The sequence below is a fragment of the Ctenocephalides felis genome, unplaced genomic scaffold, assembly GCF_003426905.1.
Source record: "Ctenocephalides felis isolate EL2017-DRISC unplaced genomic scaffold, ASM342690v1 CF-g0.4_SCAFFOLD_01886, whole genome shotgun sequence".
NCBI lineage: Eukaryota > Metazoa > Arthropoda > Insecta > Siphonaptera > Pulicidae > Ctenocephalides > Ctenocephalides felis.
In genome coordinates, this window is record NW_020538040.1 from 29,080,175 (window position 1) to 29,106,307 (window position 26,133).

The window sequence follows — 26,133 nt, forward strand, 5'->3', positions numbered from 1 at the left end:
GGAATATCGTGTTGCACGACGATCAGCCAAGTTGTTTCTTTGCAATAGACACAAAATTGTAAAGTTGTTCGCCTACGTTTTAGACCACAACCTTGAATCGATTTAAAAAAATCAAAAACTGATCGGTTGGGAATTGCGTTGCTTGGTTTTTGGTAAAAATCGGCCGGGCCGTTTCTCCGTATGTTGAAACATTTCTTTTTGATGATTCTAATGAAACTTTGTAATACAATAGATTTATCGTAGTCAGAAATAACATACTAAAATATCATGGGCTTACGATAAGCGATTGAAGTATAAAATTTCATCAAAGTTCAGAATTTTGCCGTTTGGGAGAGCAATTCTAATCAGAATCTATGCCGAAGCATCTGTACGTCCTGTGATGTTTCGTAGGTAGCTTAAAACCCAAAATGGATAGAATGAAATCTGTTAAAACAATTTAATTTATATAATTAGAGATATTATAAGTATGTTTCAAGCATATCAATTGAAAATCTTCAATCAATTTTTTAATGAAAGCGAAATCTTTATTCTCGATAAATTGAATATTTTATCTAAATAGCTAATTCTTGTTGATAAAGTCGATTATTTACCCGTATTATTAAGAAAAGTTCCTGCAATTTGCCTTAAGGCACAATGCTACTTACAACTAGTAGTTTAATTTTGATGTTAAATGGTTTAAAATAACTTGAAATGTCGAGAGAACATAAAATTGTAAAAAAAATAGATTTTCATTTTTTTTAACTTTATAGACCGCTCGTTGCCGGTCAATAGACTATGGCAATCAAAAAGCCGATTGATAGGCTAGCACTACAGTAGTGGATAAAATGCGGATATTTATTTTTTGAACGGAATATTCCATCGGTTTGCCTTAAAATACAATGGTGCAAGTAAACATGAAATTCTATTATATAAAATTTTCCAATTCCCTGGCGACACTCTTGAAACTGTGTTTATTTATTTTTTATCAATTTACTTACTCAAGATTTTATGGTTTATACTTATACATTTTAGGATAGGCTCATAAAACTTATAAAGATTTAAAGATATTATGCCATCGACATAAAAATTAGTTTGAAGTTTTGTTAAACAAATAATAATACTCTTAATTTCTATTTTAAATGTAGATATTTACGTTCAATGACGTCGAGGAAAGAAAAAGTTTCAATGAACGAATAAAATTTGTAATAATAGTATTATCACTTAATTTTGATTGTACTCGGCTTATTACACCGAGCATTCCAGAGATCCATTAACGTAATTCGACGTGTGGGTAATATGCAAAATAGTTTATTGTATTTTAAAATCTGATGTTTATTCATTTGAAATAATACGATTGATCAAATGTTATAAATCCGCCAAAGAGCCCGCACTGAGAGGCATTTGGTTGGTGGTCGTCGTTCGGTTAGTTGCACACGTGCGTTTAGTGCTTTTCCAAAATCTTGCATTATTTTCTAATAAAGTTTGAAAATAGTTTTCTCCACCTTTTGCTTAAGTTACTCTCGTTTTAGTGTCATATTAAAAGTGTTAACATATTAGGTGAGTGCCAATAATTAAAATGTGAATTTGAGAATGGACATCATAACCTGACGTACAGTTTTAATTTCTAAACTCTCAACTTGTTGATTAATACTAAAAACTTAATTTTGTGAAAATAACGTCATTTAAATAACAATAATACTTCATATAAACAAATACAAAATTAAATGTTATCTATATACAAAATCAAATTATGTATATATACATACATGCATACACACACACATATATATACATATATATATATATATATATATATATATATGCATATATATATATATATATATATATATATATACCTTTAAGTCGATATCGCATTATTAGATTAGGAATATAGTATTAATATTGTGTGAACTTTATATTCCTACGGTTTACCCTATCGTTCATTTAGTTTAAATATTGTTAAAACATAAAATAGAAAGTTATTTTTAGTATATAAAGATGAATGTTTGTTTGTATTCCTTTCCATACTTGATTAAAATTAATGAATTGAGCTTGATAATCTAAACTACAAAAGGCGGTTAATTTAAATATCACTCACAATTAAAGCATTATTTAATAAATTTTTTAGTTATTGATTTAATAATAAACCTGGTATAATTATATCTTTCAAGAGCTGAATTGAAAATACATTACAAAATTTATTAAATTTAATTTATAATAAAGTAAAAATTAAAATATATTTAATTATTAAATGTTTTTTGGGAAATGGTACTAAATAAAGAAAAAATGGTTAAAACGGTTCTCCTTAAACTGTAACCATCAAAATAACTGTAAAATTTAATTTGAGGTCGAATATTCAGATATTCAAATGCATTTATGTTTGCAGATTACCTAAGGGCAATGAGAAGTATATATATTAGCAAATTACAGCTGATATATACAAAAAATATCAATAGATCATTTGATTGAAACTCAATAGTCATTAAAGGTAAAAAAGGGCAGGAAACAACAGAAATTATAAGATTTTAATTATCGTCGAGAAAAATTACTAGATCTGAAATTTTGTCGCCTTTCTTAATTTTTTTTCCAATTTTTTTCCATTTGATCCCCAGTTTGACTTCACATTCATAACCAGCGGTAAAGCTACATTAGAAAACATGTGCCGCACATCCAGTACAGACAACTTTTTTTGTAGATCTGTATTATTTTTTATTCTGAAATAATGATAATATATTGAAATAATTATCTTTATTAGTCTGACAATGGCGCCACCAGCTGCTGTAGATTTACAGAACGCACCCTCTTCAGGAATGGACCGTGCGTTGGCGGCCGGCATCAGGCTGTCCAGCCCGGAACCAGGCGAAGAAGTAGTCATTACCGGATTGTCGGGGCAGTTCCCCGAAAGCGACAATGTCTACGAATTTCGTGACAAACTGTTGAATAAGGTAAACACTATTATGGATATAGTACAAAATTTAAATATGGAAGTTAATTATGTAGATTGGTAAATAACATTTTTTATTATTATCATATATATATATATATATATATATATATATATATATATATTCCTAGAACTTGTTTTCATAAATGAAAATTTTAATATATGAAAATTTTGCAAAATATGATCAATAATTATAAGCTGACCCAGGACGCGTTGATTCATCATCAATTTGTGACATTTATTAAATAATAAATTATTATTATTTTTATAATACTAATTCAATTTGTTGAAATTTATTAATTTGATGATAATTGGATAGTAATTCTAATTGTTCATTTTATAATTCCAAATTTGTAGATTTACATTTACTATATTGAATTCAAATATTGTATTTTTAATTTATAGTTAAAAAAGTGTCTTTTTGACAAAAATAAAAAATTAAAATATATTTCACGATTCTTTCATGAATAGCTAATAAAATACAAAATAATTTAAAGCTTTCTTCAAATAATGGCGTGTGAATGCAATGTCAAGTTCTTTGTCATTCGATTCTGTTTTGCATATAAGTTAAAACAATTCCTAAAAGGTGTTGTTGACCTCTCTTATTCTTTATCGGTTAGTTACATTACAATAATAAGTTCAGAGGTTTCTATTAGAATAATTAACGAATTTAATTGTCCCAAATAAAAAAGTCTCCACTGTACATACATTTGCAATAAAAAAATAATAAACATACAAAAACAAAAGAAAATTATACACCGTTATAGAAAAGCAAACATGGAAATTTTAATTTTAAAAATAGAAAGTCATGTAACTCAGTGTCTTCTAGGGTATTTCAGTACGCTGATGAGTAATATATAAAATTACTTTTGATCTCAGTTTTTTATTTTTTCATTTTAATTTTCTAAATGTATAGAAAATATTAATTTATTTACAGAAAGCATTTCAATCAATCTTTTTGTAAATATGTATTTGTTAATCAAAATCTCATTATTTGCAATCTTTTAACAAATAATAAAATCATTACCTTTACGATAGGTTTAGCTGACTGTATGTGATAATTTTATAGCTTTTCAACATTTAATCTTGATAATATTTACTAATAAAATAATAGGTGTGTCAAGCCAATGATTAAATTTGTAAACTTTCAGGAATCCCCACATAAATTTTTAGTATTAACTTTATTGGTATAAACATTTTGTATTTGATAGACAGGATATGACATAACTAATTATCATATAGCACAATGAAAAATTCCTATTTGTGAATAACTTTCTTCCAAACTATTTGTGGAAAATTTTAATTCCGTATTTTTAAAATATAATTAGTTCATTTTGAACGTGGATTCACATTTGCATATAATATGGGCATAAAGCTTGCGTCAAATATTTATAACAATAATTGTAAATTTGAATCAATTTTATGCAAATTTCGATTATGATATTGATCTAATTGTATGCACATATTGATCAATACCTTTGATTCCAAGTTCATACAATGTTAATAATAAATATTCATTGAAGTGATATTAGAATATTAATTATTTATTTTGCGTTTAAATAAATATTAGTTTAAAGTTAAAAAAAATCTAAAAAATATGAATTAATTAAATATTTATCATTTATTTTTTGCAAAAAGGTTGATTTAGTAACCGACGACAACAGACGATGGGCCAAAGACCACCCGGAAATTCCGCAACGTACCGGAAAGATTAACAATGCGCAAAAGTTCGATGCGAGCTTTTTCGGTGTCCATTATAAGCAAGCTCACACCATGGACCCAATGTGTCGTATGCTGATGGAAAAAGCTTACGAGGCAGTTGTTGATGCCGGTAAATAACATTTCAAATTACTCCAAATAAATTCTAATTAATATAATTAGCTGATCACTATAGATCACAACAAAAAAATAGTTATTTATTAATTAATTAATTAATAAATAGTTTTTAAATTTTTGAATTATCAATTATGAAGAAAATGGTTCATTTAAACAAACAAATTCAAAAAACAAAATGGTTCAAACCGACTAATAAGGAGTCCCGGATTTCCACCTTGTGTCCTGGATTTTTCTGAAAGCAATATTTGTGCGAGATTCATATCTTTTATTCCAGGCTTTCGAAATGTATAGATTTAAATTGATTCTTTGCAATTACTTGATAAGAAAATTACAACTATCCATTAAATATCTGAAAATAATATTTACAACAATAATAAACTTAAAATGACGAGCAGAGCCCGCGTGCGATTGCTAGGCCAAAAGTGAATATTACGGGCATAGCCCGCGTACGATATTTGGGCCAGAAGCAAATGTTACGCATTACGGGCATGGCCCGATGTGCTGAACGCTAGTATTACAAAATATTTATTCATACGAAATTATAAAACACAAAATTATTTTTATTTTTGTGATAAACCGTACACTATGAGGGAAAATAGTCACAAACGCCGCACCAGCTTGAACAACTTTGGCCCGACATTTTCGAATCTAAATCGTAAGATAAGGGGTTAAGGCAAATTGCTGGAACTTCCCGTACGAAATGTTCAAGGAATTTTGAATGTTTTCAAATAGATTATTATAAATAAATTATATAAACTGAATTGCAAAGTTGATATTATTTGTTTAAAGTATATTAGAACTATAGTCAGAATTAAAAATAAAATCTGAATTATTTTCGATATACAAAAAAAAATTTTCTTGAAAAAAAAACAGTTGAAACAAAATTTTTTTTTCCCAAAATCAATTATTTTGTTAAGACAAGCAGAAAGGTCTTTAAATCTTTTAAATCGGACGCTTAGTTCTCTCAAAAACTGCCATTTTTTACACATTTAGCTCCGTATCTTCAAAATAGCTGGGTCTGCCTTTGCCAAAAACTAATAAACACTTCTCCCAATCATTACTAAATGAATGTTTTTCAGATCATTCAAATCGGATGCTCCGTTCTTTCAAAAACTCGATTTCTATTTTGTGCACTCTTTGCTCTTTATCTCCGTAACTGCTGGACCTGCCTTTGCCAAAAACTAATCAGCACATCTCTCTATCAATAGGAATCGAATGTTTTCTGAATCATTCAAATCGGTTGATCCGTGCGCCCGATAACGTGACTGGAAATTTGTATCCATACATACGTACACACACACACACATTCATTTTTTCTAAGGTATGATAAAAAGTTCAGAAACCTTCAAAACGTCGAGAAATGTAAAAATTTTCAATTTCAATTTTCGGCCCATTACAATAAGTTACCCTACGGGAAGTTAAAAAAAATCGTCTTTTTGGCACAAGTGCTAATTTTGTACTGAGTTAATTAAACTAAGACCATTGAACAAAATTTTATACTAGGCTTAAAAGCAAAAAAAGATACAGATCGAAAAATAGATAAAGATATAATATAACAAATAATGAAGTCTTAAGTCTGTAATTCTGAAAAAAATGATTCAATTAAAAAAACTTAGAACGTCTGAAATTCAGAAAAAAATTGATCATTTTCATTGTATACTTAATTAATATTTGCTATTTTAATTCATATTTAAGTTATTCAGATTTTTGCTAAGAATAAAGTGATCAGATTCTTATATAATTAATAAATTTATTAATAATTTATATAACTACCAATCATACTAATCAATGCGCACTAATGAGTTGTATTGGCTATAAAAATCTTAATGGTTTCCATTATCAAAGAATTTGTAAATAATCATAAATATTATTAGGATTAAATCCTCGTCAACTCAGAGGAACCAAAACAGGAGTATTTGTTGGTGCTTGCTTCTCAGAGTCTGAGAAAACTTGGTTTTATGAAAAGCTGCAGGTCAACGGTTTTGGTATTACAGGGTAAGTAAAAAGAAACTTTTACAATGATACTAAAATGCAATTTTATGATTTAACTGATTAATTTAAAGCATTTGTTAAATGTGGAAGGCAATCAAATCTTGCGATTAAATATTTGTCATATTTTTACAATTTGGATTAAATGTGCCAACTTTTGATGGAACTTGCCAACATATTTTAGTACATTTTTTTTCAAATTAAAAAAATTCATAGTTCAACAAAAATTCTTAATTCTGAAAAACATGTGGCAATTGTGGTATTTTTTTTTACTGCGGTCCTAGAAATATTATTCACGGTTACGGTTCCAGAGTTTGAATGAACAAAATTAATAAAAGTTTACCACAATAACTGAACAATGATCATAATTTTAATAAAGCTGTAGATTGAATTTAAAAGCTCATCAAAAGCTCAAGCTCCAAACAGCATAAGATAATCTCTTATTCTAAATTTTTTCGCGACAGTTTAAGGTCAATACTATCACACCGTTTCGGCTTGTCGTCAAGATCTGGGATACCGTGTATATAATACAAACGCATAAATATTTTACACATTTTGAAATCCATGATTGAAAATAAGAGTCTGTTTTAACGCATATGAACCCGAAAAATTTACAGATGCAGCAGAGCTATGTTATCTAACCGAATTTCCTACTGGTTGGGAACGAACGGTCCATCCTATACTATCGACACTGCCTGCTCCAGTTCATTGTATGCCTTGGAGCATGCCTACAAAGCCATAAGAGAGGGACACTGCGATGCCGCTTTGGTCGGAGGGTGTAATTTGTGCCTTCACCCTCTAGTATCATTGCAATTCTACAAGTTAGTAAATGAACAAAATTTACATTAATTCTCCTCAAGTCCTTAGTGTTATTTTTCTTTATTAAATAATTTTATTAAACTAAAACCATTTTAAATAGTTTGTGACAAAGTTTTGAAAATAGAACTTTTTATTTATATCAGATTAGGAGTATTATCGCCCGAAGGAAAATGTAGAACATTTGACGCCAACGGTACTGGATATGCAAGATCTGAGGCTGTTAGTTTCGTTCTCCTACAAAAGGTACAGTTTTCTAAATATCATATAACATTAGACATTTTTAAATAATACTAATTTAATTATTCTATAGTCAAAGGATGCAAAACGTATTTACTGCCGAATGATTCACGGAAAAACTAACTGTGATGGATTCAAAGAACAAGGTATAACTTTCCCATCAACTGAACTACAAGCTCGCCTCATGGGCGACTTTTATCGTGAGTGCCGCTATAAGCCAAGTGAATTGGCCTACCTTGAGGCTCATGGCACAGGTGAGAATATTGGTTGATAGTATAATTATATTATTCAGTTTGCGTAAAGTATATTCACACTATCAAATTAATTATAATTATAAATATTGCACATTGTTTTACAGGAACACCCATAGGCGATCCCGCTGAAGGTTTGGCAATAGAGAATGTATTTTTGGAAGGGCGTACCAAGCCTTTGCTTGTCGGCTCAGTCAAGTCTAACATGGGCCATTCTGAACCGGCATCGGGTCTTTGTTCCATTGCTAAGGTAGTTAAAACATTTTTGCTTAATTTTTATATTAACTTAGTTGTTATAGTAATATGATATTTGCGCAAAATAAAATATGTCGTTATAGAAATGATATATTATTTGAATCCCCTATTCTATTATTACAATTTCAGATAATCATCGCATTTGAAACCGGAATCATTCCTCCAAATTTACATTATGAAAAACCACGTCCAGGTATGAAAGCCATAGAAGATGGTAGAATGAAAGTTGTTTCTGAGAAAACTCCCTTGGAAGGAGATTTAATTGCTTGTAATTCATTTGGTTTCGGAGGAGCTAACTGTCACGTGCTGTTAGAAAGAAATAAGAAGCAAAAAGTACATATCTGCAATTTACGAAAATCAAATTCATTCATAATATAATTATAATTTTAAATTTATAATTTAAATTTTACAGATTAACAAAGGACAGCCAGCAGACGATTTGCCACGCATTTTTGCTGTTTCCGGAAGAACTGAAGAAGCAATAAGCACAATTTTGGATGACTTGGAAATACGACCATTAGATGCTGAATACGCCAGACTAATCCATGATATCCATTCTGAAGACATTCCTGGACACGTATACCGCGGTTATTCTCTGATGGGTAAAAATACTAAATAAGCGACTTGAAATACGCTTTCCATAATGTAGATTTTTATTTTAATATGTGTCGTTTATAGAGTGCGGCAAGGATGGTGGTAACGGCGTTAAATTATCCAGAGATTGCATGTACTTCTCTGGAGCTCGTAGACCCGTCTGTTTCGTATTCAGCGGCATGGGATCGCAATGGGCTGGAATGGGAGCACAACTCATGCGTCTTCCTATCTTTGCTGCAGCTATTCAAAAGTATGAAGCGATTACGATTGCTGCAAATTTCATAGAATTTATGGTACACTGGATCATACATTTCTCTATTCCTCAGATGTCATAAAGTACTCGAACCTCGCGGCGTAAACTTGACTGAAATTATTACAAACCCAGACCCCAAAATATTTGATAATATTTTACATTCTTTTGTGGGAATAGCAGCTGTGCAAGTAGGACTCTGTGATGTGTTGAAAGCTCTGGAAATTGTTCCTGATATAATTATAGGTAATTAAATCATATTAAATAAAATGATATAGAAGATAAAACACATCAAATAATCCAGAAAATTACGTTTCCCCTAGTTTATAAATTATTTCGAATAAAGTATTTCGAAAGCCTATATGGTAGCTATCATATAAAATATTTTGATAAATATCGAGTACAAAGAAAAATGAGGAAAAATTAACTCGTTGAATTGTGTCCAAAGACTAAAAAAATCAGATTTTGAACTTTCTGAAAATAATTTAAATGTAGCACCGTAAAAAATTTATATTCAGACTTAAACATCTTTATTTCTAAATAGATATAAAAGTACTTTTAGAACATAATACAAGTAAAATATATAAACATTTTATCAGGACACTCTGTTGGCGAATTGGGCTGCGCATATGCCGATGGATGTTTCACAGCGGAAGAAATGGTACTGTCAGCATATTCAAGAGGATTGGCTAGTATTGAAACAGAATTGATAAAAGGATCAATGGCTGCAGTTGGAGTCGGGTACAAAACGGTACTTAATGAAGAAAATAGCAATACACAATTATCTGAAAATACTGCATTTAAGCTATATAAACTTTGTTTTCTTTGCAGATCAAAGATTTATGTCCGCCAGGTATAGAAGTAGCTTGTCATAATGGTCCTGACAGCAGTACAATATCTGGACCAGCAGAGCAAATGAAAGATTTTGTTGCACAACTGCAAGCTAAGGGCATATTTGCAAGGGAAGTCCCTTGTTCAAACATCGCATACCATTCCAAATATATTGCATCAGCTGGTAGGATTTTTATTTTAGAATAACTTAAATTATACGCGATATAAAATAAGTCTAATTGAAATATGGTAAATTCATAGGACCTACATTACTTAAATATTTGAAGCAAGTTATACCAGAACCGAAACTGCGCTCACCCAAATGGTTGTCAAGTAGCGTTCCTAAAGATAAATGGGATGAACCACAAGCCAAATATAGTTCACCAGAATACCATACCAATAACTTACTGAGTGCTGTATTGTTTGAAGAAACATCAAGGTGCGTAATAATTGGAATCTTATTTTAGCATGTTTAATTTTTATCAGTAATAAATAGTACATAATATTACCTTTACGCACAGATTAATTCCATCAAATGCTATTACGGTTGAGATTGCTCCGCATGGTCTCCTTCAAGCCATCTTAAAGAGAAGTCTTAAGAAAGACGTAACAAATATTGCTTTGACAAGACGGGGTGACAAAGATAATATACAAGTCCTATTTAATGGCATCGGAAAGTAAGTTTTTTTCATAAAATTTGTATTAACTATTCTAGTGAACAACTATTCTCTTTAAAAAACATATAAATTGTTTATTATAGGTTATTTGAAGTAGGATTGAATCCAAAAATATCTGTACTTTATCCAGAAGTTAAATTTCCAGTTTCACGTGGAACACCTATGATATCACCACTGATTAAATGGGAACATTCAGATGACTGGTATGTTTTGTAAAAATATATCTATTAAATATTATTTTGCAAGAAATACCATAAAATCGATCGAATATTTATTATCTACAGGTACCTAATTAAATATTGCACACAAGAAAAAATCAGATCAGGTGAACGAACAGTAACTATTTCTGCAGAAACAGAAGACTTTAAATACTTGAAAGGACACGTTATTGACGGTAGATGAAATTACTTTTAAAACATAATACAATTTTAGTATATGAAACAAAATCACTGTATTCATATTTATCCTATGCAGGCCGCAATCTCTTCCCAGCTACGGGATACCTGCATCTTGTGTGGGAATCATTAGCTCTGATGAGAAATGAAACACCTGAGGGATATAGTGTAATATTTGAAAATGTTAAATTTTTGCGTGCTACAAACATTCCTACAGGAGCAGAAAATTTACAATTGATCGTTATGATTCAAAGAGGCACCGGCAATTTTGAGGTATAGATTTTTTAACTGATCCAAATATTGGATTATTTAATGATATATAGGAATCATATAGAAATTCATGCACAGAAAATGAGACTATTGATTTGTTTAATGTAGATTATTGAAGGAAATGCAGCCGTTGTATCAGGGCGCGTTCGTAGCGTAGAAGATGATGAAGTAGGCTCAGTTGATTTAGAACCATTACCTAATAAAGATTCAGCCGATGAAATGATGTTGAAGTCGAAAGATATATATAAAGAGCTACGATTAAGAGGCTACAATTACAAGTAATTATATCGCATTTAATAATACATTGAAAACCGATTTCAAAAATGTATAAATATATCAACAGTGCTTTCGAATACCTTATTGATTAGCGACTCTCAATATTGAGAGCGGGATCAGTTTCATATCACATGTAACACACACATACACATATACGAGGTGTGTTCAAAAAGTACCCGGAATTACTAATAATTAAATTTCGCGGGTCTGGAGTGTCTGATTGTCAAAATTTTTTTTTATTGTGTTGGTATACATGCCCCTAAAGTATGATGAAATTTTCAGCTATATTCACTGTTTACTTTGTCTGTGGTAGTCGCTAAGGTTCGACGTGTTTTTCTGAGCTCGGCGATTTTTACAATGGAAGAATTGAAAAGTCAAAGAATTTGTATTAAATTTTGCGTAAAAAATGAAATAAAGTGTTGCAAAGTGCAAAAATTCACCAGATATGGCTCCGTGTGACTTTTTCCTATTCCCAAAGTTGAAGAGACCCATGAAAGGACGGCGGTTTTCCTCGATTGAAGAAAATCGCTGAGAGTGCTCAAGGACATATCAAAAAGTGAATATCAAGGGTGCTTCGAAAATTGGAAAAAACGCTGGCATAAGTGTATTATATCTGGGGGGGACTACTTTGAAGGGGACCACATTAATGTAGACGAATAAATAAATATTTTTTTGAAAAAACGAAAATTCCGGGTACTTTTTGAACAGACCTCGTATACAATTCTTATATGTTATATGTTTATAAACTCTCATATTTGGTTTTATCTTCAACAATAGTGGATTGTTCCGCGGAATGGTAAGCGCCAATAGCCGCGGAACTGAATGCCGCATAAAGTGGTCGAAGAACTATACCGCCTTCATGGACAACATGCTTCAACTGCAACTTTTAGGTAAAGATACAAGGGATTTATACGTACCCACTGAGATTCAAAGACTGACTATAGATGTGCCAAAACACACCAAGTTTGTTGAAGATTTGCCGGAAGATGAAGCATTAGAAGTGCATTACTATCCGGAACTTGGTATACTGAAGTAAGTAATATGAATAATTGCACTCGATATCAAATATACCAAATGTTATTGAATAAACAAACAATTTATTATTTAAATTTTTATCCTTGAAATTTGATACCTTTTTGCAGAGGCGGTGGCATTGAAATCAGAGGACTGACCGCTAGATCTATTCCTAAGAAAAAGATATTAACAGAACCTGTCATCGAAAAATACCAATTTGTTCCACACTTTGATATGGGAGAAAAAGATGTATGTTTATATACGATAATTCAAAATATATTCATTTTAGTATTGGTATGTAATGTGAAACCTTTTGTTGTAGCTTTCAGTAATCGCACGTATCAACGCTCAACTGATATTGGAAGTGAAAAACGAAGTGAAAGTGAAATTGGTAGAATATCATCAACCCAATACAAAGCCTTTCATCACCGAGATGGTGAACGCATTCGGTGATTTGCCCTTAGTGAGAACAGAAGCTACAATTATATCTGATTCAACGCAACAGGAACTGAACCTTGGTAACGGAATTACTATTCTTGAGAGGAAAGCAAAGCGCGATAATGGACACTTGATTTATATTGGAAGAAATCTTCTCAACGACAGACAAGTAAGCTTCCAATAATTTTCATTTCAATTCATACAAATGGAGTAATTATTTATATATTTACATATTTTCTCTCCTACGTGTTTATTAACAAACTATCTGAATGCATTAAGTGCAAATAATTAAATATTTAAATTTTACCCTTTATTTTAAAGCAACTCAACGAGGCTCTCGCTGCAATCGTCCAAGACGGCTTCATAATCAGTTTAGAAAGCAAAGATGCAACAACAGCGCCTGAAGGATTGCAAATAATTACATCTCAAAAAGATGGAAAAGAAAATATTATTGTATTGAATAGAGTCAAAGAGTTAGAAAAACCTGTTACGGTAGAAATAAGAAATGATGACGTTAAATTCAATTGGGTGCTTACTCTTCAAAAGCTTATAACTACCGAGAAAAATATCATTCTGTATTCTCAAGAACAACCAACTAGCGGAATATTAGGATTGGTAAATTGTCTGAGAAGAGAACCTGGTGGAACAGTAATTAGATGTGTCTTTGTTCTTGATACAAATACTATTAAATTTAATGTGGATCATGCGATGTATAAAAAGCAACTGGACTTAGGATTGCCCATAAACGTTTTCCAATATGTGAGTAAGACAAATAAATTCATTATCTAGCATTTGACAAAAAAATGAAAGTTCGTATATGTATATCTCTTTGGTAGAAATAATTTAAAAAATAGTTTAGGTGGTCCGATTAAAAATAAGTCTAAACAACCGTAGTGCCAAAATTAAATTTATTTTTATGTGTCAATCACTAACAAATAGATATTCAAATTCAAGTTTTTTAAAATCTCGTTCGTTAAAAGTAAAAAAGTAAAGAGTAGACTATTAAAGTTTTTTAGTTTTTTTTTTTCAAAAATATATTTAAAATTAATAAATTGCGAAAAATAAGTTTAAATGCCAGAGCGAATTTGATTTCGTACGTCAACATTTTACTTTATTACTAACTATCCTTTCAATATATCTATTATTTAAATTAATTTCCGCATTCAACAGGGTAAATGGGGTTCATACCGTCATTTATTGCTAGAGAAATCGCCTTTAGTCACTGTAGAATATGCTCATGTCAACAATCTTGTAAGAGCAGATTTATCAACTTTGAGTTGGATTCAAGGACCTCTTAATTCTAACACGAAGGTTTTACCCAATCAAGAGTTTATTCAGGTATAAAAGAAATGCAATAATCCCTCATGATACAATAATCAAATGCTCTATCGTAATGTCAATTTACATTTTTTTTTAAATATTATTCAGATTTATTATTCAGCTTTGAATTTCCGCGATATTATGTTAGCGAGTGGTAAATTAAGTAATGATGTCGTGGGCTACAGTAGATTAACACAGGAATGTGTCCAAGGATTCGAGTTTTCTGGAAAAACTAAAGAGTAAGTTTGGTTATACATTTTGTTAATTTTTATTTTCTTAGTCATTCTCAAGATTAAGATCCCTTATGAAATCGTAAAAAATTAAAAATGATTTTTTTAATATTATAACGTCTCTATGATGATTGATCTGATCACCTTGACATATCATCAGCATTTTTAAAGTAAAAAAATTCTGAGAATTTTCAAAGTTTTTTTTTTATATTTGTGTATAAAACGGAAAGTTTCTTCAAAGTACGACTAATTCTAAGTTGAACTGGAAATTGGTTTAATAAAAATCAATGTTATTTTAGAGGACGTCGCGTAATGGGAATGGTCCCAAGTCAGGCCCTAAGTACTGCTGTGCTTGCTGGCAAGGAATTATTATGGGATGTTCCAGAAAATTGGTCATTAGAAGAAGCGGCCACAGTTCCTGTCGTTTACGCTACTGCTTATTACGCTATGGTATGTTTTAAAAAAAAGGATCCAAATTTTAGTTTCACATTTAGAATTGAATAATATATTTTAATTCAAAAGTTATGAACTTCTCTTATATCAGTACGAAACCGTAAACCAATTAAATTATTTCGTTAAATCGTCACAAAATATTCTAAATTATACATCGAAGTGCTAAAAAATAAGTAAGTTAATATTATAACTTTTTTATAAATTTTATTTATTTTTATAAGCTAGTGCGGGCGCCAAAACTAAATATAATTTTTAAATATTGTTATTTTTTGCAAAAAACTCTGAAAATTTAATGTTCATACGCTATACTAATTCTTAGCCATCCAATGACATTATCTATTATTGAGCTTGCTATTATTGATATTATTCAATTTCTCAATTAAATTCAAAATTTCCAGAAAAAGAGGTAAAGTGTTTGCTTAGTTAGAAATTTCTTTTTTACTTTGAGACTAAAACTCAAAGTCGTCTTTGAATGCTCATATGATAATATGAAAACATAAATTCAGTTAAAAAAAATTAAATCTGGGTTAGAAATCTGATAATTTGATTAACGTATGCCATGTATTTATTTTTCTTCAGAAAGGATTTTCAACAAAATGTTCACACAATAAAATAATTACATTCTCAAGATATTGCGATGTCAATAATATATACTATCAGTGAATAAAAAATATTGAATGAGTTCATTGAGTTGCTCTTTGTCTTTATGCAGCTTCGTATAATAAATTATAATTAAAAGGAACCCATACATCATGAGTTACATAAACACACACATGCACACACACACACACACACACATATATATATATATATATATATATATATATATATAAGGTAAAGCAGGGCACAAAAGTCCGATTTGACTTTGAGCAATTATATTATGAAAACAAAACCAATTATATAACAACTAATAACACAAATCAAGCGAACAACTAACGATTTAGTTCAGTAAAACTCCCACCTAATCATTGTAGAAATGGGTTTATTGTTATTTTCCAAAAATTTGTAACCTGATCGTTTTTACCTCATAGGCGGGGTGAATTGAGACGGCTAGAGGACAAACAATTCTAATGTATTTTTTAATTTAATTAAGGGATTTTAAAATGTAATAGCTAAATTATTCACTCAATGCTAAATATAAATTTCGTGGGTGCATTTTTTGCAGAGATAACACAGTGAATGACCTCGATCTGGTATTTCGTTAGAAATATTCATCAGCAGTTTTGAAATAATTATTTACTTAATTTATCTTTCTATAATAGCTTTGTTTCAACTCAATTTACTTTTTTATTTTTTAATATAAATTGGGTAAAGTTGGGTAAAAAGGACCAACTGACCCTGGCATTACAACTTTGCCAGGGTCAGTTGGTCCTTTTTACCCAACCCAGATGTAAGCTTTTATAGAGTTTATATAAAAAAGTGTCGAATATAACTTAAAATAAACAATAGATGTTATAAAATATTTAAATAGAGTATACTTAAATTTTATATATAACCACAAACCACAAATACAACGAAAAAAAATTACTTTATTATAGATTTTCAAACATTGCCGTTTATCTCCTGATAGCGATGTAGTAAAAATCAAGGTGATGGCTGGACATACATCTTTTTGTCTCTACTTTCAACTTTTGTTGAAGAATTCTTAACTTTATTGATTTTTGAGATATCGGTATTGGACCTGTTTACCCGCCTTTAAGCCTTATATATGTGTGTAAATACACACACACACACACACACACACATATATATATATATATATATATAATTATCTTTCACGTCACTTTTGATCATCATTAAGCAGTTCTAAAATATGTATACGTGAACAACATTGAACATAGCAATGAAACACTTCGTATTACCAATTTGTATTAATTGTAAGTCAATAGTAAAATGTATATAAATGTTTTACAGGTCCTGGTCGGAAACATGAAACGCGGAATGAAAGTTCTGATACATGCTGGAAGCGGTGGTGTCGGCCAGGCCGCAATCAACATTGCCTTGAACGGGGGATGCGAAGTTTTCACGACCGTCGGAACACCAGAAAAAAGAGATTTTATTAAGCGACAATATCCGCAAATCGACGGTATAAATTATCGTTATACATTATACACCATTACTGAAAATTTCTTCTATATATCACTACCGATTAGAGATGAATAACTCACTCCGGAGTTATCACTCCAATACAACTCCTCCCTCGGAGTAAATCCGAGTGGAGTTGTTTCACAGGATTTGTCATACCCGACTTCCTTGAACTGGTATTAAACCTGTTAACTCGTACAGGCATTTAGTGTTTTTGTCGTTTTTGCTTTGGGAAGGAAGCGGTCACTTTCTTGTCCCGCAGGCAGCTTTATGACCTTTTTTAGGTATAAAAGTCAAAATAAATACCATTGTGTATTTTCCAGAAAATACAAAAATGTTACTTTAAAGATACAGAACAATGAAATTGTATTCAAGTGTGAATAGCTCAAATGTATAATTTATTGAATAGTAAGGGGTGATATTTCTAACTACGACAATCTTTGGCCGTAAATGACGGCAATCAGGAATATACATACCGAAAAATATACGAAACGAAATACATTTATTTAATCTTGTTTTTCCATAGCCTGAAATAACAACACTTTAGAGTACAAAATTTATCAGTGATATCATTAGTATTTAAGCAGTAAAAAATATTCAGTATTATATTATTACTTTCACACAATTATATAATTTTGTAAAAGTAATAATATGCTAATCAAACTACGCAATATAATATTAATTCTCAAATGAAAATAGCAGAAGAAAAATTTTGAAAGCAGGAGTATTATGTTTTGCTTTTATCACAAAGTTTACTACATAATTTTTATATAAAATTAATCCAAAAAATCAATTATTTTCTCATCAAAAGGAAATCATTAAATTGAATTTGATTCTCATGTTTTGCGTTTTTACTTTGGTCAACACTGCTAAAAATACGAGTCACTGAGTCGATCATCTGGCCGACCGAAAAATTTTACAATCCGTCATTTTATCATGAATTTTTTAGAAAAATTATTTTATAGATAATTATTCATAAATTTTTATTTCAAATAATTAATGGGATTTGACAAATCCTTAGATACATAAACAGCATACTATAGAACACATTTGTTTCGTGTATTTCGGTTTCAAAATTGTCGGAGTCGTAACTCCACCATAAAGCGGAGTCAAATCCGAGTCGATTCGGCTTCGGATATAATAAGCCCATCTCTACTATCCATTAATAAAATTAATTAAAGAATAGTGAAAGGATGGATAAAGTATTTTATACATTTGAGAATAATGGAAATTATCATATTGCTTTTATTAATGTACAAAAATATTATATTATTAATAAAAGTGTTTAAATAACGATTATAGATGCCCACATTGGAAATTCGCGTGACACAACCTTCGAACAGCTTGTGTTAGCTGGTACCAAAGGCAAAGGAGTCGATATGGTATTGAACTCATTGGCCGAAGAAAAACTACAGGCTTCTGTAAGATGTTTGGCAAGAGGCGGTAAATTTTTGGAAATCGGTAAATTTGACTTGGCTAATAACAACCCGCTAGGTATGGGCACCTTCCTTAGAGAAACATCCTTCAATGCAATTATGCTGGACAATTTATTCCATGACCCCGATGTAGAATTGACCAAGGTAATCATGTGAATAAAACTAGCTGTAAGTGGAATTCTGTCTTAAGGCAATTAGGGCATCGTGCCTTAAGGCAAATTGCTGGAACTTCCCGTACCAAAAATTATTATTTTTTTTAAAAACGATTAAAATTGAAAAATTGAAAAAAAATTACTTCGAAAAAATAAGATTTTTGAGAAACTATAAATTGGACAAAAAATTACTTTTTTTTGAAAAAAAAAATTTTTAAAAAAAAATTTTTATTTTTAAATTTTTTTTTTTTAAAAAAAATGTTTTCTTTATTTTGACATATTTTGGAAGATCTGAACTTGTTTTTCAGAGCAATCGTACTGCTTTAACTGCATAGAGACAAAATATAAAGCGCGTAAGCGCCGCGTCGCTGTCTAACGGAAAAACATTGGTACGGAACCCATAGGAATGTAAACAAAACTTATACTTATTGTTAAAATCTCTATAAAACATCTGAAAATTTGATGTGCATATGTCTAATGATCATTTTTGACCGCCAAATGGCATTTTTTTTCACTTTTTTTGTTATATCTCCGAAACCGCTAGACCTGCCTTTATGAAGATTTGATCAATTCTTTATCTTGTCAATACAAGTAAAATGTTTTTTGAATTATTAAAATCGGACGCTCCGTTCTCTTAAAAACTGAGTTACCGTTTTCGGCACTTTTTGCCCCGTATCTCCGGAACGGCTAGACCTGCCTTCGCCAAAAACTAATCAGCACGTCTCCTTATCAATACGAATCGAATGTTTTTTGAATTATTCAAATCGGTTGATCCGTGTTCCCGAAATCGTCGACGAAAATTTGTATCCGCACATACATACACACACGCACACACACACACACACACACACACACACACACACATACATCCATTTTTTCTAAGGTATGCCAAAATATTCAGAAACCTCTGAAACGTAAAGATATATAAAAATTTTTTTTTGCGATTACTATAACTTACCCTACGGGAAGTTAATAAAATGGCAATTTGTCATTCTATTTTATAAAATATAATATAATATAGCAAATTTCAACGCTATGCTATTTAATGATATAATGTCCAACAGTTGAAATAATAAAATTGTGTTTCCACAGAAACTAAGAGATCTTCTTTATTCTGGAATCAAATGTGGAGCAGTAAAGCCTTTGCCAACAACGGTTTTCAAAGAAGATGAAGTTGAAAAAGCATACAAATTCATGGCACAAGGAAAACATATTGGAAAAGTTTTAGTCAAAGTTCGAGATGAAGAACCAGCAAATCTTAGAAATCGCCCACCTGTTCCACGAACCATAGAAGCTATTAGAAGGTAAGTGAAATTCATTAATCTACTTTAATGTTAAATTGATGTTAAATATTAATATTATAATATAAATAATTCTTTTCAATAGATTTGGTTGTGAACCCAATCACTGTTACGTTGTTTGTGGAGGATTAGGCGGATTTGGGTTGGAGCTTATTGACTGGTTAGTTATTAGAGGTGCCAGAAAAATTGTGATTACATCAAGAAGGGGTATAACCGATGGTTATCAATCTACCAGAATTCAAGTCTGGAAAAACTATGGGGCTACTGTTGTCGTAAAGTCAGGAGATTTCACTTCAGAAAAGGGTAGGGAAACATATTTATTTGATTTTATTTATTTTCATACTTAATGTAAATTTCCAATGATTATTACCAGATTAAAATACTTATTAATAACCACATTGAACACGATGATAATTAAAAGTAATAATACAATCAATGTATACTAATTTTAGGAGCATGCGATCTGCTGAAAGAATCAGGAAAATTAGGTCCAGTAGTAGCTATATTTAACTTAGCTGTAATACTGAGGGATGCAATTCTGGAAAATCAAACCGTAGAAACATTTGAGGAATCATTCAATCCAAAAGCAAAATACACACTTGCACTTGACAAAGCATCCAGAAGATATTGTCCACAACTTAAGTAAATATCAAAATTTTAATATTGTTCTTTGATTTATAATTATTATTTTTTTAATATCTTTTTAGGCATTTTGTAGTATTTTCATCAGTCGTATCAGGAAAGGGTAACGGTGGCCAATCTAATTATGGTTTTGCAAACTCGATTATGGAAAGAATATGCGAGCAAAGACGACTAGATAATCTACCTGGATTGGCTGTCCAATGGGGAGCAATAGGAGAGGCAAGTGACATTTAACAATATTTTATTCCTATCAATTGATACTAAGAAAAATATTTATTTGCAACATCTATTGACTTTTGTATCAAATATTGAAGTCATTTTATCATTAGGTTGGTTTGGTAGCTGAAATGCAAGAAGCTTACAAAGAAGGCGACGTATTTGACCTAGAAATTGGAGGCACCTTGCAACAACGCATTGCAAGTTGTTTGCAGGTTCTGGATGACTTTTTAACAAACCCAGACACACCACCTGTAGTATCGTCCATCGTTGTTGCCGAGAAACGCGAAAGTGATTTGGGAACGACTATTCTAGAAGTTATAGGAAATTTGTTAGGTAAAATACATTAATGAATGTATTAGACTGTCGAAAAATCAACTTTACAAGAGTAAACTTTTACACAAATTTATTTCTTTTAGGTGTTAAAGATCCAAAATCAGTGGGAATTCATACAACACTATCAGATTTAGGAATGGATTCCATGACAGGAGTTGAAATTAAACAAGCACTGGAACGAGAATTTGAAATATTCTTATCACCAGCTGAGATTAGACATTTGACATTTGGAAGGTATTGCAAAAACCAAAGACTTATCCGAATACATCCTCTATAAGATTGACTTTAATGCGATTGATCTAATTAATAAAAAATTAATAAAATGTTAAAAAGCATTTTTGTGATATGCCTTTATGATTGCTAGAAAACTCTATCATTTACTCGGAATATAATCATTATTAATAAATGATAATTTATACACCATGGTAACCCTGTTTCCATGCTTTTTATTCATCAAGAATATAAATGAAGCTTTTTAATCACCTGCGAGTTAACGAGTCTTTACCTCTTTAACTAAGCTTTTAAATTTATCATTTATATTATTATTTTTTCAGATTGAAGGATATGTCTGACCAACGCGAAGCTAAAATGTCCGTTAATGTTGATGTAGATGCAAAAGATGTGAAATTAGAAGATATAGGAATCTACATGAAGAAAATAGAGGATGAGTTAATAGCTTGCAAACCAGTTGTCCGCTTACCTAGCAAGGCCGATAACGGAAAAGAGGTAAAATAAATTTTCCAAGAGGTCCCGGGTTCGATACCCACTTCAAGCAGCCTGTTGTCAGGCAACATTGACAACGATTTTCACTTGGAAATATAGACAGCAATATGTTTCCAAGTGAAAATAGCCCTCACCCGGCATTGCCGCACCAATAAAAATACTCGCCCTATTACAGAAATTGTAATAATAATTTATCATACAGAGATGTGACAACTGTTTGGGTTGCCATCTGTCAAACAGACTAGTATTAGGTTGTCAAATATCTCCCTTCCGCTTTTGTGCTCTTGGTTTATAATACAAAAAGGCGGAAGGGAGATATTTGACAACCTATATATTAAGTCAAAATCAGCACAACAGCTTATAGGACTATTAGGATCTGATTGCTGTTCAAATATAATGAAAAAAATGATAATGATAATAATTAAATTCAAGTATGTAGATAATAATGAATTTTAACTTTTATCCTTAAGGTTTGTCATAGATCATAGTTTTCTAACAAAACATCAATTGTGATACTATTTTTCAATATATTCTTTCGATAATCAATTTATTAACTTTGGTCTAATTTCTGTCTAAAATAACAAATATCTTCGAATTATTAATAATTATATTTCTCTATAATTCTGTTACCTTTTTTTAACAGACTGAAGACTCGAACGAAGCTATATTCTTTATTCCTGGTGTAGAAGGTGTAGCTTCTACTATGAAACCTTTAGCTGCTAATCTCGAAAAGCAAGTGCTTGGTCTTCAAATGGGTCATGAAAGTACAACTACAATCGAAAATGCAGCTAAGCATTTATACACGGTAAATATTAAAGAAAATATAATTATAACAAAAGCGTCGAATAATAGACTTGAAATTGATGCAAACTCACTGTTGTATTCCAGCTAATGGCCCCTCGTCTAAGAGGTCGCAGCACATTCCACGTGGTAGGCTATTCCTTGGGAACGACCGCAGCGCTGGAATTATGTAGATTGTTAGAAAGCGCTGGTTACAGAGGACGGCTTACGTTCCTGGACGGCGCTCCAGATTTCATCAGGCGCCTGGCAAATACTCATTTCGCAGTGGCTGAAGAAGAACGATTCCATGACACTATTTTATTGACCATCATTCAGGGCATCCAGCCTCAAGAAGTGCCTAGAATGCAGGTATGGAAATAAAAAATAATAATCATTTATTTAAAATAATATAAATTATATCTATTTATTTCGAATATAAACTCAATACCGTACAAACAATTTTTTAACTCAAATATTATCGGATAATTATGAATACTTGCCAGGATCAGGTACAAAATACAATTAAAATTAAAACCAATGCTTAAACTTCAGAATTATCGATCAAATGATTTAAAAAAAACTATAACATTAATACATACACACTGATACAATCCTTCAACTTTTTTTTCTAAAGCCATTTACAGTGATAATTTATTAAAAATAGTACTATTCATATAAATACTATAGAGGTAGTTGAATCAATTTGAAATAGTGATTCATCATCTTTGTGTTTCTAACAAATGAAAACTTTATTTAAAATTTTCGATGATTTTTTTGTATTATTAAATATTCTTGGTCTATGGTAAGACCTGCCATAAAATAATCTATAAGTAATATTATAAGTATTATTAATAATATATAAAACATAGAACCCTATACTATAACATACCAGATAATTTTAATCAAAATTAGATACAAATTTAAATTAAAATCAATCAAATTTAATATATGGATTTGAAACTACATAATTATAAAATATTCTAATAAAGCCTTGTTTTTGCTTAGACATTACTACCTACTTTCAAAACTTGGGAAGAAAAAGTTGAGTTACTCCTGTCTTATACTGATGATGAAGGTATCAAAGAATATCAAAGAAGAGCTATTAATGAATGTAAAGCCAGAATTGAGGCTGTCATTGAATACAATCCAGAAAATGGACAGAAGAGAAGGATAGAGTCAAAGGTAATATTTAAATTAAAAAACATATTTTCATAAACATAAACTTACTAAAATGTACAAAGTATTTAAGTAAATCGATTATATTACTTATTGTTACAAGTACTGCATTTTAAAGACATTGATGCCCAAACTAAAAGCGAAAATATACGCATAGGAATGCGAACCATTCATACGAAAGAATTATAATTATATAGCATAGAAAGCTGTATTGGTCGATTTTTTCGGTCGCCTATGCTTTGATTATTTAATTGTTGGAAAACTATTGATTAAAAATGTTATTGGCACTTTTCGTAAATTAAGATTTTACGTAACCAGTTAACTAAGATTGGCGAATATAATCGTCATAGAGAAATGGCAGAATTTTGTGTATTGATGAGTGTACACTGATCAATAATAAATGGCGAATAAATCTTCGACCATTGACTATTTAGATTGCAACATTGCAAAAAATAAATAAAACATATTCTCAAATTTCAAGATACTCAGAATATTTTGAAGCTATGCCAAAATGAAATAAACTAGCTGGTATTGGTATTTTGCCTTGAGTCAAGTTACATGAACTTCCCGATATGTGTAAATAATCGACTTAATCAATAAAAAATGAATTAATTTATGAGTGATTAAAAGTATTCCAAGTGGATTTACTACACATAATTGAAAATGAACGAACACATTAACTCGGAGTACTTTCTCAAAGCAAATTTTCACAAACTAATAATTTTTATAATTGATCCAATTTCCGTAGGACTTTAATGGTTTAGTATGTTCATTAAGACCAAGTACTCTATCGTTATACCAAGTAAATCGTCTAATATTAATTTTAACAAACGTCGAAAAAACTACTCATTTTTTCAAACTTTGATATATTCTTAAAATTAAACTGTTTGTCGTAAGGCCGTAATATTTCAGTAAATTCTACAAGACCATGACATATATCGCAAAAAAGTTCCATAAAAATCGGCTTAAATTTTTTCTCAACAGTTAAATACAAGAAAACGGCTCGGTAGATTTTCACCTAAAACTAATCATTCCCAACTAATATCTTTCGAACAGATTTTTTAAATCGATTCGGTAGTATGAGCTTAAATGTAAACAAAAAGTTTTACACTTTTTTCCAAATTACAAAGAAACAGCTCGGCCGATCGCTGCACAAAACTGAGTAAACATAATCCACATCAAAATACATCGATTGGCTTTTGAATTTTTGAAATCGGTTCAGGGGTTTTAGGGCAAACGTCGATGAAAGTTCTAATTTTGACAAACGCCAAAAAAACGATACTAATTTTTGCAAAATTTGACGAATTTTTGAAATTTAACGTCTTGTCGTAGGACTGTAATATTTTAGTATGGTCTATAAGACTATGGTATCTACCGTGAAAAAAAATCATAAAAAACATCGATTTTTTTTTAACATTTTATTACGAGCAGAAAACGGGCTTTTAAATTTTTGAAATCCGTCCAGCCGTTTTTGAGAAAACTTTTTCCAAATTTGGTCTCATTCGATTCAGAATGGCTTGAAAGGTCGAGAAAATATAAACTTAGCGAATCGGATTTTTTTATGAAAACAAACTTCTCCTTCGGGAAGTTAATAATTGTAAGTGGCAGTTTATCGTAAAACAACATTTTACCTCGACTTTGACGATATAAAACTTTATACACAATTCAATGAAAGCACCACAGTTAACTAGTTAATATAAACAAATTATCTATCTAATTACCTTTCTTTACATCCCAGGTAACCTTGATCAGACCCAAAGCAATTCTTCTCCCTGACATGGAAAAGGATTATGGCCTTTCTCGGTTGTGTGCTCATACACCAGAGGTCTACTTCATCAATGGTGATCATCGTAGTATGCTGGAGCAGCAGGAATGCGCAGAAATAATCAACAGAATGGAAGCAGAGGTGCAAGATAGCCAAACTGGTAAAGCATTCAGCAACGCTACTGTATTAATAAATAATTCCCAAGAAGTCACCACCAACGGCGACAAAGGAAAGAACTGAATAGGACGGAATATCATCTACCGGACGGCCGATACACCATTTATAGTACCAAATACGTTTAAATAGTTTTGTCAAATTTCTTACAACTTATCAATTGCTATTGAACCTATGAATCGAATGAAAAAAGTCTAAAACTTTTTTTCTTCTCTCTATAATATTCTTTTTAAAAAGCAAGATGCCAAATTCATTCATGATTCACCACTCAAAATCAAATCAACACACA

General features: G+C 30.7%; 1 protein-coding gene across 1 annotated transcript; it reads left to right on the forward strand.

Moving 5' to 3' along the window:
* Positions 1 to 1,407: 1,407 nt before the first annotated feature.
* Positions 1,408 to 26,133, forward strand: LOC113377117 (fatty acid synthase). Its single transcript, XM_026617322.1, has 40 exons — positions 1,408 to 1,536; positions 2,735 to 2,924; positions 4,562 to 4,754; positions 6,634 to 6,754; positions 7,366 to 7,569; positions 7,711 to 7,810; positions 7,878 to 8,058; positions 8,163 to 8,305; positions 8,440 to 8,643; positions 8,723 to 8,912; positions 8,989 to 9,154; positions 9,231 to 9,400; positions 9,754 to 9,905; positions 9,986 to 10,169; positions 10,247 to 10,424; positions 10,507 to 10,662; positions 10,746 to 10,865; positions 10,947 to 11,056; positions 11,137 to 11,330; positions 11,436 to 11,605; positions 12,381 to 12,635; positions 12,746 to 12,866; positions 12,940 to 13,224; positions 13,377 to 13,814; positions 14,226 to 14,393; positions 14,484 to 14,614; positions 14,905 to 15,055; positions 16,973 to 17,144; positions 18,446 to 18,723; positions 19,824 to 20,035; positions 20,118 to 20,335; positions 20,485 to 20,674; positions 20,740 to 20,893; positions 21,004 to 21,226; positions 21,310 to 21,460; positions 21,781 to 21,952; positions 22,593 to 22,754; positions 22,838 to 23,098; positions 23,735 to 23,911; positions 25,644 to 26,133. The coding sequence occupies exons 2-40, from the start codon at positions 2,742 to 2,744 to the stop codon at positions 25,908 to 25,910; spliced, it is 7,305 nt and encodes a 2,434-aa protein (XP_026473107.1). The 5' UTR covers positions 1,408 to 1,536; positions 2,735 to 2,741; the 3' UTR covers positions 25,911 to 26,133.

What these genes read in the sequence shown, in the direction of transcription:
- LOC113377117 (XM_026617322.1), top strand. Translation starts at nt 2,742, where the DNA reads ATGGCGCCACCAGCTGCTGTAGATTTACAGAACGCACCCTCTTCAGGA. An exon ending in AAAGAAATAAGAAGCAAAAA is followed by an intron (nt 8,644 to 8,722) that starts GTACATATCTGC and finishes TAAATTTTACAG; the next exon opens with ATTAACAAAGGACAGCCAGC. An exon ending in AGGCCGATAACGGAAAAGAG is followed by an intron (nt 21,953 to 22,592) that starts GTAAAATAAATT and finishes TTTTTTTAACAG; the next exon opens with ACTGAAGACTCGAACGAAGC.